The sequence below is a fragment of the Grus americana genome, chromosome 2 (assembly GCF_028858705.1).
Source record: "Grus americana isolate bGruAme1 chromosome 2, bGruAme1.mat, whole genome shotgun sequence".
NCBI lineage: Eukaryota > Metazoa > Chordata > Aves > Gruiformes > Gruidae > Grus > Grus americana.
Window position 1 is genome coordinate 8942168 of NC_072853.1, and position 16417 is coordinate 8958584.

At 42.7% G+C, this 16417-nt stretch overlaps 1 protein-coding gene across 1 annotated transcript in view; it reads left to right on the top strand.

Moving 5' to 3' along the window:
* Positions 1–16417, top strand: part of NDRG1 (N-myc downstream regulated 1) — a 40219-nt gene that overhangs the window by 2563 nt on the left and 21239 nt on the right. Inside the window, exons 2-3 of the mRNA XM_054814084.1 lie at positions 11299–11377; positions 13809–13844. Of these exons, the coding sequence (XP_054670059.1) occupies positions 11315–11377; positions 13809–13844 (99 nt within the window). The 5' untranslated portion in view covers positions 11299–11314. The remainder of the gene's footprint in view (positions 1–11298; positions 11378–13808; positions 13845–16417) is intronic.

The window sequence follows — 16417 nt, forward strand, 5'->3', positions numbered from 1 at the left end:
AGCAGTGAACTGTTGTGAGAAAAATTCTTTGATTCAGATTTTTAAACCTAAGCGATTAATTTGTTTGAAGTGCAACATGCATCTTCTCATGACCAGCTTAAGGGATTTTGGCAAACTTTTAACTTCCCGTAGAAAATACTGTTTTTTCACTTAACCTCATTAGAGCCTGAGAATCTGTCACACAAAACGTGGAGCATATATGTAATGAGACATTTCCTGCTTTTATTGTCTCAAAATAGACAAAGAGTGAAAGAAAAGATATAGAAGGGGCAAAACTGGCTTGAAGCTCTTCAGAATGAAGACAACTAGAAACTGTGAAACTCTCAAAAATAATACAAATTCTAATTGTAGCGGATCAGCAACGTTTACATCATGCATAGTGCTGGAAGCTTAAGGCAGCAAAAACCCGTTTGCTGTCAGGGGAGAGTACAGCCTGGGAAACCCACGGCCTGGACCAGTTCAATCCCAGCAGTATGCAGCAAGAGGGACTTTCTGTAGTTACTCTGGTTTGACCGCTTGAAAGGAAAACCTTCCGAAACCCGAGAGATGCAACTGCTTGATATTAATAGCGAGGAAGTGCTTGGTTCTTGAAACCAGGTACAACTTCCAGCTGACACTTTGTTTACATCTAACTTCCACATTGTGTCACAGCACCTAGAAATCTCAGGCAGAAGTACAGAAGAGCCCACGTTGTCCTGTCACTCTTTCACTAAATAAACAGTATTGTATGTAAACTGCCCTTTAGCTTCAGCTTTTAGGTGTAAATTTGTAAGTTTAGCTCATGCACAATGGCGCTGCCCCTGCAGCCTTCTTAGTGAAGAGGGGACTCTCCTGGACTGTTGTGTGGGGAGCAGATCTCCATCCATCGGCAGGTCAAGGAAGCAATAGCTACCCCTCTGCCATCTGTCAAAAGCTCTGTCCCAAAAGTTGCAATTAAATGACTTTCTAGTGTTGGAAAGTCATGGGGAAATATTCTGTTTAAAAGTCTGAGAGTAAGGCTATCCTTTTTTCAGGTTTGGTGGCGTGTGTTGCTACGGATGACTAAAATCTGGGTTAGGCTTCTTGGAAATCAATGGCTATGAATATAATGGCTATTGAGCTGGGTGTTTCTCTCAAATAGTGGTGTGTTTTTTCCTCTCTGTGTCACTTCCAGAGCCCTGGTAACTTCAGCGATGCCGGTCAGCGGGAGGTAATCCCTATTGTCAATTCCCTTTGGCTGCAGAGATGGAGCAGCAGTAAGGAACCGTTCAGAGCTGCTCCTGAATATGTGATCATGAATTGTTAAAGTGTTATTACGACATCATTAAACTCAGTACTGAGTGTCCATGAGAATCAGTACCTTTATTTGCCATTTAATCTAGCACAGCAAGTGCTCAGAGAGTAAAGCCTGCATTACCCATGTTTCAGACTCAAATGTGCAAGCTCCTACGTTGGATGACGAGGGAGAGGAGTTTCGTTTTACTTTTAGCGAAGGGCTGCTGCAGGATCAGGCCTGTTTTGTTTCCCAACTGGCATGAGAGTGTTGTCTTTGGATAAAGCCTAGCGGTTTGTTGTCAAATGGGGTGTTCGCCATGCAGAGGTGCTCCGCAATGTGCTTGCTGATGCACAGCTGGACTGCCTGTGCTGACGAAATTTTCCACAGCTGTATCTGTTTGCACAAAGCAGGATGTATGACAATTTTACTGCTCTTATTTTGTGTGGCTGATCACGTTTCCTATGTTTCTTTTGGGTTTTGTGCTACTTCCTTTCAGTTAATTGTCACAATTTTAATATATCTTTTTCATCTGACAGTTTTTTTTCCCTTGATAGCTGGAAGTTGGTCAATGCAGATCTTCCTTTTCAAGTCCTGTTTTTAAAACTGGATATTCACTTCTTTTCCAAGCCTTTAACTGGCTGCTTCCTGTCTGAACTAAGTATAGCTTCAAAAATATAGCTCTTTTAGTTTCTTTTCTACCATGGATGTAGCAGGCCAGTCTGCTAGTACTGTATGGATGACGTAAAAATTAATGGAAAGAGCAAACCTTAGGAGCTAGTGCAGCATGACAACCTAACTGACTGGAAAACAAATCTTTCCATGTGCTTTCAATCATTCCTTGGGGTTTTTTGTGTTGGTTTTTTTGGTCCTTGCCATTTAACCACCCTTCCAACTTCTTAAAGAAATTCTGACTTTTTAGGAAGCAAAAACTAAGTGTTAAGGATCTTAATCTATAATGCCCCTGACAAAGACTCTGTAGGTGGAGGCACTGGTGTTCAAAGCAAAAGCGTAGTAATATATTTTATGTATACATATGTGTGTTTATTGGTAGGCATAAGGTGAAATGGAAAAGTAATCAGCAACGTAGAGTGCAACTTTTAAAGGAACCTTTATTTGTGAGCACAGTAAGCAGACATCCAGACAGGAAATGCACTGTTAGAGGAAGGAAGGATTGCTCTTGCTGTGGGGTTTTCGTTTGCTTCCTTCGGGAAGCTTATGTGCACCTTGGCAAACTAATGATGTAATTTGCCTATAGTCCTAGAGTGCTTTAAACATTTTGTATGTATGTAACATATCCCTGCTAAATTTTAAGATGCATTTGTGTCCTTGGACAGCGTTGTGACATGTTGAGTTATGTGACTATCGTATGAAGTAGAGGCATTGCAGAGTTTTATGATGGCCCTTTCTATTTTGGCAAATTCAAAATACTATTTTTTCCTAGATGATATAATTTAAGAACATTGCATATTTTCTTATTTTCATGTGAAATGTAACTTCATAAAGTTGTGTATAAAATCCCAATCTTAAATAAAAACTTGGGTATGCATAACTCCAGCCCCTCTTGTAAACAAAGTCTGGAAAGTGATAACTGTAAGTTCTTTGACGTAATAGATGCTGACCTGGAGTGTGGATGGGTAAAGTTTTGAAAAAAGTCAGCTGAGGACAAAGAATTGCTTTTTGCCCACTTTGAAGGATTTTGAAAGGCCTTATTTTGAGAAGCAAGGAGTGTTCTGGCACTGCACGGTGCTGACTTAGACACTCCCCCCCCAGTCCCATCTGTGCGATACAGGCAGGAGCGTGCTCAGCCCTTAGGAAGCTCCAGGTGCTGAGGCTTGCAGGCAATGGAAGACTGTTACCCAAATCTAGTCCCGAGTAGTTGAGCATGTACAAATACTTAAAGTTGGGTAATTTTATAATGGGAAGAATGAAAGATGTGTCCATAACACCATGGCCATTTGTGCAAAGTTTGAGTCTGGATTAAGATCTAGAATGCTAAAGCTCATCCTAGAAAAGGGGACTGGGAGCTCCCAGGAACAAAATTATGTCCATAAATTATACTTTCCTCCTCAAGACCAAACAAAAACTCTCTGACACTTGTCATGGAAAACTTCAGCCCAGACATTTTGGCAACGGTTATAAAGAGAACTTGTAATAGTAATGAACAAGCAATTTTAATAGGTAGTAGAACAAGTTGTATATGTACTCAGAAGCTGAAACCCGTATAGCATAGCCTAATGAATAAATATAAATTAAGACACATCATCAACCTTAGCTGTGATGTTTTGTAACTCAAGTACTCATCTTTGCAACATCACATGAAAATGCCGAACACATAAAAAAACCCCACTGTATATTTGCAAGGGTGCAACCTAGAGAGTGGGATAACATTCCTCATCTCTGAGTGTACTACAAGCCTGTCCCTTCTGGAATAATCTCACTGTGTTTTTGCCTCACTTGCACAGAACCACCCACTTTTTGAAGCAGTTGCAGCTGGGCAGAAGCTATGAACTATTAAAGCATGGCAGATTGAGAATAGGTGGGGGTGGGGAGCATGCCCTGTCACTGCCGAGCTGCAGGAACAATAGCTTGTTTCTTGTCTGTTTAGACTGCAATCTCTGTGGCAGAAACCATCTCTTCCATGTTATGAAATGCTTAATGCATCTCTGCAGTATTCGTCATTTAATCTGCCCCCAAAGCCCAGCCTAACACCCAGGTGCAGGGCAGGTGTCAGGATCTGTACCAACGCGTTGCCTTTAATGTCTGCTTAAGACCTTTATGTTTGCAGTCAGTTGAGGGAGGATTGGGATGGATGCAGAGCAGGACGTTGGGAGGATGCTAGGAGGGTGCTGGGGCAGTGGAAGGAGACAGGCTGGTTTGGTGGGGTGAGAAAACAAAGCCTGGGAAGGCAGCTGATTCCTCTTCACTCTTTCCACCCTGTGTTGCTGACACCCACAGCCTCGAGTCCTTTAAAGCTAAAGGATGATATTGGCACTGGTACAAATGGGAATCGTGTGTTTCCAAATAAACTTAGGCTTCCACTCAGATACTGGATTTGTTATGAAAGCTCTGGCTTCCCCAACCTCCACCCTGCGCCATTGCGCTCTGCAAGGACTGAGTGGTGGCACTTGAGGAGGCGGGTTGGAATGACAGCAGTCTTCACAGCTAAAAAGTCCTGGCAATCACTAGTATTTTTAATCTCTCTAGAGCAGCTTCACATTATTGGAGATAACCACTTTTCACAGAGGTATGACCAGAAACAGTTTAGGTGCCAGAGCTAAAGAAACCCAAATTTCAGAGAACTTCATTAGGGTTTGTAATCTGTCCTTCCTGAAGTTGCAGTATTATAGTGTAGGTAGTATTAGGGGTTGCTACAACAGGAAAAAAAATCCCTAAGACATTGCAAGCTCTCCATTTCCCTGCCAGCTAGGAACAGAATAGCTGCTCATTACACTGGGGAGGGGGACGATACAGGGGTGTCCAGCATAGGGGAGATGGGGACAGCAGGCATGTCCCTTGGCTAGCACACCAACCCTTCCCACAGCCAGTTTCTACTGCTGTGAAGCACAGGAGGACCCCAAGCTTTCCAAGGAACATTCCTCATTGAATCCCACAGCGAGAGGATTGTGCAAACTGAGTTGCAACAGTTTTCTTGCTCAACATCTGTGGAGTAGACAGAAGAGTTGCTCCCAGCTCGCTTTGTTTTGATGCTACTATCAATGTGCAGCTGCCAGAGCATATCATGCGTGTGAAGAGTAACCAGTGCCTGGTCTGAGGAACTGGTGGTTTAAAGGCTGCGTCCGATCCCAAAGCGATTGCAGCTGAACAGCTCTGCATCCGTACAGCCACTGGCGCCAGTGGCACAAGCGAAAAACAGCCAGAACAAAAGGACTGGAGACAAGCCTGGAGAGCTTGTCTCTCTAACGGCACGAGAATGCTGAAAACACAGGCAAGCGTAGCTGCAGGAGACGCTGCGGACTTGCACCTGCATGTCATTCCTGGGAGCGCGGTGGAATCAGCTGCTGGCTCTGTCCTCGCAGTCATCTCCGTGTGGTTTCACCCGCTGTTACTTGGCACAGGGCTCAAGTTCTTGGCTAAAACGTTTCAGTTTCCTAATCAGATTGATTAGCACATAGCATGAGTCTAAACTTAAAAACGGCTAAAACTTTAAGCCCTTCTTGGTTTTTGGCTTTGAAAATCACCGTTATGCTGTATTATGGTCTTAAAACCTTTTTTTTTTTTTTCTTCCCCGGACACCAGCCTGAGGTCTTATTTTCAACTGGAGCCTTCAGTAAAGCATGCTGGTGGAGCAGCTCACAAAGGGGGTCGAAAGGAAATAAAATCAAATTGGTTAGAAACAAACAAAATAATTGAGTATCAACAGTGTGCTGTGCTTGAAGAGGGCTGGGTGACGGTGATTCACAGGACATCTGCGAATCGGAGACCACCAAGCAGCGTAGTTGTTGCAGTTCCCCGATATTATTGAATTTAATGCTTTGGCTCCTGACCTTTTCTGATTTGAAACTTTAGGTTATTTAAGGCTTACGCTCCTAAGCTTCCTTTGTGTCAGGTTATTAACTTTTAGTTGCAAATTGAGATACACATCTAACCAGAGTCTAACGAAACCCAGAGAGTCCCAAGTAGTTGAGAGTCTTCAACTTTTGACGCTTGCTGCTCAAACTGTTTAGTCAGATGCTATGTAACTTAAGTCATCTGGTTTGGGTTTTCTTAAAGGGGAGGAGCTTCTACTAAAACCTGTTTCTTGATGTATTGTGTAGAACTATGTCAGAGAAAATCAGTAACTCAGTACACAAAGGACCTCGTGACACCAGTGCCTGTAACAAAGTGCGTAAACAGGGCTTGGTGTAGGCAGATGCTTATGCATGAACTCTCTTGAATGCTTGTAAAATGAATAATTTTTGAATTAATCATGAACAGGAAGATTAGATTTTTCAAGTTTATTGTGAAATATCGGAAACTTAAACTGCACTTAATGAGAGTGCACGTTGTGGACCGTAACCATACATGTGTGCTATTAACTGGTTGTCCACTTGTCTCTGTGTAGTGGAGACAAGTTTTTTCAAGCTGCTCTCCAGTTTACAGTAACCATCACTTTTTATTTTAGGACCAGTCAGACTAGTTTATAGCATTTACTGTTAATGACTGGAAGGGGTCTAACTGACCATATGTAAGGCTGTTTGAGCATCACAGTAAATTTCCTTGCTTCATTGTTAGAGGCTTGAGCTGTTAGGTTATTTTTCTGACCTGGAACTGATGGGGATCTTTGCTAATTAACTTCTGCAGAGCTCTGGAGACATCTTAGCTCTCTCCATCCTTGCCTCATCCCTGCTTTAACAGTGCTTTGAGCTGCTGCAGATGTACAAAACCTCAAATTGCCACCTCTGTCCTTCCTACCTACTTTGATGCCTGAACTCTGAAGACACTTGTGGCTTTCAAGGGCTAAAGTGCAGAGCGATGTGGCTGGCTTGGAAACACTTCCCACGTGCGGCCCCACAGCTCAAGTCTCACGTGGTCCCTCTCTCCAAAGAGGGCAACAACAGTGCTTGAGAGCTGTAGCCATCAGTGCCCAGGGCCTTCCCCTTCCTCTCTTTGCCGTTAGATGCTCATGAGTATTTAATCCCACGTGTAAAGTGATTGCTGTCCCTCCTGCTTGCTCATCCTGCAAAGATGGGAATGCCATCAGGCTGCTCTGGTGAGGTTACCCTTCTATATATCAGTACTCAAAAGGAGAATAATCTCTGCTGCCAGTGTTTAAACAAGCTGTTTTGAGGAAATTGCCTTCTTTATGAAACATTCAGGCAGGAGTCTTTTCCTGTTCTTTGTTTTCCATGATAGGATGTAAATAAAAAACCATGAGGTATGAGAGCAGAGGTAAATTCTGTAGTGCTGGTAGCGGTTCCCCCCTCCCCCAGCCCACCATGGACATGAGACCATGTTTGATGATGCACCTTGTGGCACAAACTTGGACAACCATATGTGTGTCTTCAGCAGAATAAAGTTTGAAACAAGGTATCTTTCTACTTCTTTAGCTTCTGTGCTTGGAATGAATGAAGTCACGTATATTAGGATTACTTGATGTTTGGTACTTGTGATTGCAACATTGCTTGTGTCCGAGGATGGATGCCCTGATGTGTGGCTTCTTGGCTCCTTTGTTGGGATCCCTGTTGTGCAATGCCAGGCTGCCCAGCCATCCTGTATCCCCTGCTGCCAAAACAAGGCTCCAGCAATGGCTGTCCCTCCAGCGATGATGCAGAGGGACAGGGGTTATATTCTGAACCTTTAAGAGCAAAATAATCAGGCTCAGTAAAATGATTCCTGAGCTACTAGCCTTGGTTATGACACTTGTTCTGGTGGTTTTGGAGCAGTGGGTTTGGGCTGGAATGGGTACAGAAAAGCGTCTTTGAATGAAATTAGTGAACAAAGTATTGCACGGATTACTTCACTCCTCCCCACGTCCCCCTTGTTTCCTATAAGCTGGTTTCCTGCCTTTCCCGCTAGTTGGCAAAGGTACATAGATGTCATCAGTTTTAAAGCACTTTGCCAGCTGCAAAGGTGCCTTAAACCTTTATTTTATTTTTTTCCTTTCAGAAGTATGATTGTTTTAAGACTTAATCCTCTGAGCAGCAATTGTAACCGATATCTGGGTGCAGGGTGGTGGGTGTCTGCTGGGTGGAGATGGCTTGTTCCGGAGAGAAGAACTTGGGACCTCTTAGCAGGCTGAATTGGCCAAGTGAAGTGCAAAAAAGTTGGTTTTATCCAAGTTGGCAACTTTACACTGCTGCTTGCAGATATAAATGAACTTTGTCTTTTGAAAACTTCTGTGAGGCAAGCGCTTTGAAATGCGTATAAAGGAATGCTTGTATGGTTATCTGTTTAGGAGAGTTATGCAGTTACATTAGCTTCGAGCTACCCTGTCACGTAAGGGAGGGAGCACAAAGCACCTATTTAGAGATTATAAAATTTGTGCTGAACATGGGTGGTACAAAACCATTTCCCCAGCATCTTTCTCTTTGGAAAATAAGATGTTTTCTACAGCACTGTCAGATAGCGGGGCTTTGTTTGCCAGCTCTGGTGAACAAATAGCATGTTGTTGTGCCACCTTATCACAAGGTTGTTTCTTGGTAGGAATGTTTCAGGTGTTTCTGATGCAGAGAAGGAAAACCCAGAGCTTGGAAATGCCTGTTCTGAAAACATGATGTGGCTCCAAGATCTGGTATCTTTCCAAAAGTGAGAACTTGGTACATGGTGGGCTTTTGTTCAGCAGACTTTATGGCAGTCGTGTAATCTGCTGGTCAGCACTTCCTACTGCTGGTTCTTTCGGAAACATAGAGCAACAACTTTGAACTACTATGAAAACAGGATTGTTTTTTAAGGCTATAAAAGGCATCCATCTTGTTCTTCTTGGCACAGGGGGTTTTTTTTGGTCATTTGTAGTCAATGCTCTGAGTCCCTGAAAATCTGAAACTATCCCGTGTAAACAACTTTCTTCCACAAACACTAGCTGTGGCTTTGTTCCCCAAGCCGCTCCTTACTGGAAAACGGCAGGGGATCTGGCTTCTTACTTTCCTCCCCTATAGGCAAAACATGGAAAAATCTCTTGTGCTTCTACTCCCTATTGCAGAATTAGGTGCAACATTCAGCTGTTACTTCTGTCTTAACAGAATTTGCTGAATTGCAAAAAAAAAAAAAAAAAAAAAAATTTCTATTTGAGTTAAGTTCAATTGCATGTAAATATTTCTGACCTTCAAATATTGTAGCAGCATTCATTTTTCCCCTCTGCCATGCACAATTGCTCACTGTGTAGAATGGCAGATTACATAGATGGCTGTAATTATGAAAATATGTAACACTATTTCTAAAATGTCACTTGCAGTTGCTTGAAACTTTGGCAAACTTGTTTTTTGCTTGTTCTTTGTGATTAAAATCTGTTAGGGGCAAAACTTATTGAAAAACTTGGAGAAAAGGGGTGAAGCAGAGTGACTGCTGGAGAATTAACTCTGTCTTGACTTTCCTTACTATTTCAGTATCTCTGCCTTGTAAATTTGGATTACAAATTACTAGCAATGAGGTCGGTTTTCTTCCTGTCCCCATGCCTCAAGTGGTGGGGTTAAATTCTTCAGGTGGGGCTTAATTCTTTACCAAAAATCCATTCAAATGCATAGCTAGCAAGAAGGATTCCTAAAATCTGAAGCTGTTTGCACGTGCATGGACGCCAGTGTCTCTTCAGCATTAACTTTCTTAATCCGTGTGTGCCACTTCGTAGCTTCCTGCAGCATCCAGACATCTTGCAAGCTTTTGCAGTAGAGTATCTTTGCCCAGGGAAAGGTGCAACGAGTTAACCCATGGGTCAAGGTAAAAATGGTGCTGCTGGCACCACTGGCTCCTGAGTGCTCCTGTGGGCTTCAGAGCCCCTATTGAGCACCTGGTCACTTATGGAGGCAGGGTTGACTGGCTTAAATCCAATTTAAGTCAGAAGGTGGGAAATCATGGTTTAAAAATAGATTTGAATTTTGTTCTGTAGTTTTATGCTTATCTTCAGGAAAATTGTTAATAATTAAAATCTCTGCAGTTATGCGTAGTCAATTCCTAAACATGTTTCAGCCTTTTGGCTTGCTTTATGAGTATACTTACTCATATGCTTCACTTGAGACAGTTCTAAACTTTTCTTAAAAAGTAACTAATTGATTTGTTTTATAGTAGGGTAGTTAATACATTTCCAATTTTGTCCAAAGATGCCCAAACCAAACATGACATGCGTTTCTCCAGCAGGCCAGAGGATATGTAACAAACATACTTGGACTCTTATATTTGTTGTCTTGCTGTTAAAACAGTTCCGGTATCGATTGAGAACCGTTTCTGGTCATTTATCAGAGCTTCGCAGGGAACAGCCCTCTGCCTCTGGCACCTTCTCTCTGCTGAGAGAATGAAAACACGCCGTTATTCTTTTTAACTCCCCATTTGGAGTGATGTGGTCACTGAACTGAGATGCCTCTCGGTCCAAATGCAGAAGATGTGCTGTGCCAGCAGCACAACCTGCTGCTCTGTCTGCCTTGGCAGTCACCTCTTCTGGGGTCGGGGTGGGTACTTTGGCATAACATTTTTCAGCATGTAAGTTAAAGATCATTATAACTCCGGTTTAGTTTGAGCAGGAACTTGGGGTCTGCGCACTTGGGGCAATGTGACTGTGCTGGGGTTGCTGTCTGGCCAAAAGATTGCTGTGGGCATTATACATTGGGCATCTCTGATCTGGCTCCACATAAATAAAATGTAAAAAAGAATTTACTCGGCTTTGCAGTCGCTCAGGTTTGGCCGCATTCAGGTTCCCGGTCAAGCTTCCCACAGACGAGGGCTGGGTATCGCGATGCTGATCCTGTCCTAGAGCAGGATATAGCAATATTGTTCCTTACTTTGGCAGTTCTGAAAATAACATTATTGGAGACACCTTTCTGGTATCCACTTAGAGAAGTACTGGTTTTACTTGGTACTGCGTGTTTCTTTGTTCAGATCAAGGAAGGTGTTTCTGTCCCAAAGAATGGAGCACATTGATCTGAGAGTAAAATGGGGCTAATGAGTGTCTGGTTCAGTTTTCCTACAGTAAAGATCTGGGGGATGGAGAGGGAGCCTCCATAAAAAATTAGTAAATAAATTCAGAGACAAGTATTCAAGCTAACTTCAGGAGAAGGTGGTTGTGCAGATTTGGCTATGCCCCTTTCACCCGTGAAATGACAGCGTCCGTGGCTCTGTGCTGGCCCCCGCCCCGTTTCCTTCAGGATTCTCCATTTTAAAGCTGCTAAACTTTTGTTTGATCTTGCAGCCTTAACATGTCTTTAATCTCATATTGTGCAGGAGTGTGTATATAAATAACCCGGGGAGGCATTTTACAAGAGATTCATAACCTTCTTGCAAAGATCTTTTAAACTATAACCTGAGACAGTGGGTCGGTGGGGGGGTGGGTGGAGCAGGATCTTGTTCCTGTATTTAATCTTTGATGCAAGCTGAGAACAAATCTTTTTTCATCTCTGCAGATATCAGCTACTGACCATGTCAACAGAGTTCCAGGATGCTCACCTTGCAGAGGTGAAACCTCTGGTGGAGAAGGAGGAGGTAATGATTTTACAGCTTTTTAGTGCTTGTGTGGTTTATTTCAGGGCTGCCGTTGGAACTGCACGTGTGTTCTTAGATTAATTCTAACATACTGTACAGAAGAAACAAGTAAGAGGAACTGGAGATGGAATAAGAGGGTGGGTTTTTTTGATGATACAAAACTGAACCTTAGTTATTTGGTCTTTCTCAGTCTTTATTTTTACTTTTCTCTAGTGTTAATCTGGTGGTGACACTTTTCTGAATAATGACAGCTCCGTGTGTCTTCAGCTATTTTGAATGTTGTCAGTTGGGTGATCTCATGTAGAACCATCCATACCTATAGATTTCTCAATGTAGAGAAATGTAGCTCTGTTAGCTACCTTTCAAGGAGGCACAGAGAGAGCCTCTGCTTTTCCTCTGGGCACATCTGGGTCTGGAGATGCGACTCTGCCCCACGTAGTCCTCTCCTCACTCAGCTGCACTGAGCTGTGAGTTACAGCCAAACTGCTACCAGCTCTGCAGCCAGCTGGGTGCGCGCAAACCGCAGCCGTTCCTCCGGGTTGCAGCATAGAAACATCTTCAGCCTTTTTTTTTTTTCTTTTTTTTGCTTAATCCTGTTGTACTTCTTTCCATTTGGTTTTGCACCATTTTGCTCCAAAAATCTGCCCACAGTGGCTGTTTGACTCTGTCCGATGGTGGCAATACTCCGTGCTTTGGTATGTTCTTGGCAAATAGTTCACTGTAATATGTGGAGGAACTTCTCAGGTTTTTTTTCCTGAATCAAAACTAAGATTTTTCTTTTGTTCCCAATGATTGTAATTCTTGACAATGATGTATATAAACAGGTTGGGTTTTTTTCTGTTTTTTTTAACACTAGAACTATTTGTTGCTCTATCTGCTACTTTCTTTTTTATTCCTTACCTCTTTTGAGTAAACACTTCAGAAAATCATTTCCACTTGTGACTGCAGTGAAATGGCTAGAAAAACTTTAAACACAGCTCCTTTGCCAAGGACATTTCATGAAAGCAGAGCTTGTTTGGATACCAGTGAATGCAGCACTCAAACTTTTCAGAAACTAAGATCCCTTTTTAATGCCAATATTGTTCAGTTGTAGCAAAGCGAAGCAGATACTAAGCAGAAGTCCTATGGGTACTGAAACGCCTTTGCTTTAAAGTTTGGAAATATCTTTAAAAACTTAATTAACTTCCTGGGTTTCTGCAGCACGCAGATCAAAAGTTGGTATCTTGACAATTAAACCTATAAGCTTTTATTCATAATGTTACCTTAAGTTTTGTCTGCGTGGGCAAACTAGCGGAGAGTTTGATTTCCTCTGTGGCCATTCTTAACATAGAGTGAAGGAAGTTATTTAATATATTTTTAGAAAGTGGAAAAGATTGCCCTGATGGACGCTCAGTACGTACTAAGGGTAGCAGTTGCATCAGGGCTTGTTGTGCCTAGGTTTCTTCTACAGCTGAGTCTTCGTTCCTGGACAGTGATGGAGCCTTGTTTCATACGCCCTCTAGACAGATGCCGTACCTACTTACTTCTTTCAACTCTAGACCCCACTGGAACACCAGTGTATGAAACTAGCTATGTTTAAAAGGTCATGAGACCAACAGTATAGTAAGATTAAAAAAAAAGCAGATTGTCTAAAGCTCAGGCTGTATAAAATAACTTCCACAAGCTCAGTCAGCTCTTTAGATACCTGTTCATATACATAAGATGTTGCTTAATTACCTAAAGGTCAAGGCTCTTGAGCCCCGTCATAATTACAGGTTGGACTGCAAAGCTTGGGGGTCTGCCATCTGAGACAGTATTGCCTAAAACAGCAGCTCTATTATTTCTGATGTCTTCCAACCTAAATTTACCTGGGCTTCTGGGGCTGTGTGACCTCCCTGCCAGATCCTAAGCTTTTTATCTCTATACTTCTTCCTCAAGCTTGGGCTTCTCTGTCGTACTCTGCAGCACAACAAGTGTTGGTTTGGCTGCTCTTCCCTCTGTTTGCAGTCCTCCACTGGAAACATGAGCTTGATTTCTTCCTTGTATTTTAATAAAAGGAGGTGACTGTAAGACACTTCTTCCTTTGAAGTTAGGAGCCTTTTAGACTATTGGAGATGGGGAGGATGTCACCGGACTCCTTTTCTGGTGGAGATCCTAGACAGACATAGAAGCTCGTCAGTAGTAGCAATGGCTAGTTCAGTGCTTTCCTGCTTCGACTCGTCCAGTGATTTAACAGTAACTGAAGATGCACCACCTTTTGTGCTTTATTTTGTTGGCCTATAATCTAGTATTTTACTGCTTTAATGTTCTGCATGAAGATTAGTGAGTAAAAGCTCTTGGGTGAATTTTGGTGTTCAGCAAGAGAGTTTTCATTGAATAAAGGTTTTCATTGACTAAAGATTTCTGTAGCTGCCGAAGTTACCTGCATTAACACTTCAAAATCTCTTCACAGGCAATCACTCGCCTCCTTCCAGACTTTGATGTTCAGGCAAGTAAAGCTATTCTTCTCTTTTTTTTTTTTTTTTGGTAAAAGGGGAAACTGAATTGACATTTGAGAAAACAGCAAAATGAGAAGTGACTGACTGCTCACCAGAAATACTGTTACTGTGGGAGAGGGGTCTGAATGGGGCTGTGACGCAGCGATGTGAAGGGGACTGCAGGAGGTCTTTTCAGACTGAAGCTGAGAGAGTTTCATCCAAAAGAGGTGGCAGAATTGCAAGCAGCTCTATTCTTGCTAAGAGAATGAAATTCTTCTGCAGTGGCAGTGAAAGCAAAATATTCCCCTCCCACATAAACACACGCTTTCCCCTATTAATTTGCTTTCATAAGTGGTGTGCATGCATTTCCTCGGAGGAAATGTCCCTCTCGATGTATCCCGTTATGCCATTGAAAGTTTCCAAAAGATTCCTGGAGCCTGTGGAATGGTGGAAGGCGCTAAGCCATCAGTTTTGCCCCTAACGCTGGTAGTTTCCGTATGTGTATTTACAGCCAGAACATAAGAGTTCATAAAGCACACCACTGGGTCAAATGGTGGCTTTACACTTTCTCCGTGTGTTGTGCTTTTGAGAGGTGATTTCATAACTCTTAGCTCCTCTCGTATATTATTTTATTGCCATTTGGGCTTCTGACTGAGAAGTTTGTCCTCAGTTGTTCTTCAGATGAGATTAAGGAGATGCGCGGCTGTCGGAGTCAGGCTGGGCTGAACTGGGAGGGAGACCGGCGAGGTTGTACCTGCCTCCCTGAAAGAGCGAGCGGTGAATTCCCATCGCTGAGGACGGGAAGCAGTACGTGCTGGGAAAAGAGGCTCGACGGGTGTCTTATTTTTATCAAGGAGGTGGAGCGAGGGAGGTTGTGCAGGAATAAGGAAAGCTATTAAATTGTTCTAGTCTCCTGAATGTGCAGGCAGAGGTCCTTGGAGGAAATAACCCTTCTGTGCATTGTGGCATGTTGCACTTTATTTGCACCTGTCTATATTTTTATTTGCACCTGTCTATATTTTTATTCAATGCTGTACAAATTGGTTAAAAATCCAACACAAACTCAGCAGCCTTTTCCCTGGAAATGGAGACGGTGATCTCAAACACCTTTATTATCTTTCAATGGCTTTTATTTCTGTAGTAAACCTGTAGTTTACATTAATTCTGCATCTTCCCCCTCATTCTCTCTAATGATGAAATCTACTGCCTGAAGTCTTGATAAATGTAAGTTCAAGTTGTCATCATGCGGCTTCCTGCAGGACTCTGCACAGCATGGGAGAAGCTTTCTGTTTGGGTCCAGATTGATCACTTGTTCTAAATAAATCTGAATCCCAGATTAAGTCTGCTAACAGGAATACTGCAGTATTTTGATTAAGAATCCAGGAGTGACCCATATTTCATTTCTATTCTTGGAATAAATTTGCTTGGTTTGTAAACCATGTGTGTATATATAGATTATTTTTTTTAACTTGCAAGATCAAATTCTCTAAGCTTTTTTGGATTTTTTTTTGCATGTTTTGGATTAACTGTCGCTAATCCAGACCAACGGTTCTTGTCATTTAGCCCTGTTCTGCCAGCTCTTATTTTTTTAATGATCTTTCTTTCTTCGAGTTTAATCTTTGGCTGTTCTAGTTCAGGAAGGAAAAATGCGGCAGAACGGTCTCAAGCCGTTACGTTAAGAACTGCCGCTGCAAAGGAGGCTTAGCTTTGGTCCTTAAAACCACAAGTCCCCTACCTATGTGTCTTTAAGTTCTTCTGTGGTTGATTTATGAAAAAGGTGGTTTGGAGCTGTTGAGAGAGCCTCAATTGCTCAGTTCATTGGAGAAGTTCATGAGTGGCCCTGGAGCACACGAATTTCGGTGTCGGCCCCGAGTGACCAAAGGTCACTCGGGGCCGACACCGAAATTCGTGTGCTCTAATGAGCAACCTGTCCCATGAGCCACACTTGGGAAGAGGATGGACCTGACCAGGAGAGGAGATGATCAGCACTTGGCAGGCTGGAGGTCCTTATTTAGTGCACGTGTGTGGATGCGCATGTCCACTGTGTTGCTTGCAACGTGCTCTGCCCTTTCGAGGACAAGTTATGCAGTGTTCAGTTAAGAACCGTGTTTCTGCTGCTAGTAAAAAAAGTAGTGACTGCCTGGGAGGTGTGTTGGTTCCAAGAATAAGTTTTATCTAGTTATTCAGATTTGGAAAGAGATAGACTCTTATTTCACATGCTGTTTTAGACAGACTTGAGTTAACCGTACTTTCCCATTTTTGAAGTCAGTCATTGTATCGTGCGATACCGCCCTTCTGAAAGCACACATTGCGAGATGTGTATGTTGTTGTTCTCTGGAGGAAAGCTTTCATGGAGTTACTAGGGGAAGGTCAAAACGAGAGAAGGAAGAACTGACAGCTCTGAACTACCTCTAGTCAGCACTGTATGTCTGTCTGTCTGTGGCACCTACCTGAAAATTTCTCTTTTTCTTTTTTTAAGATTTTTAAGTGAAGGTCTCCTGCCTCCCAAGAAGGGGAGTGTTCCTGATCGAACCTGTTTTAGCACAATTAATGATAAACTGGTGCAGCACAGTGTGCCCTGTGC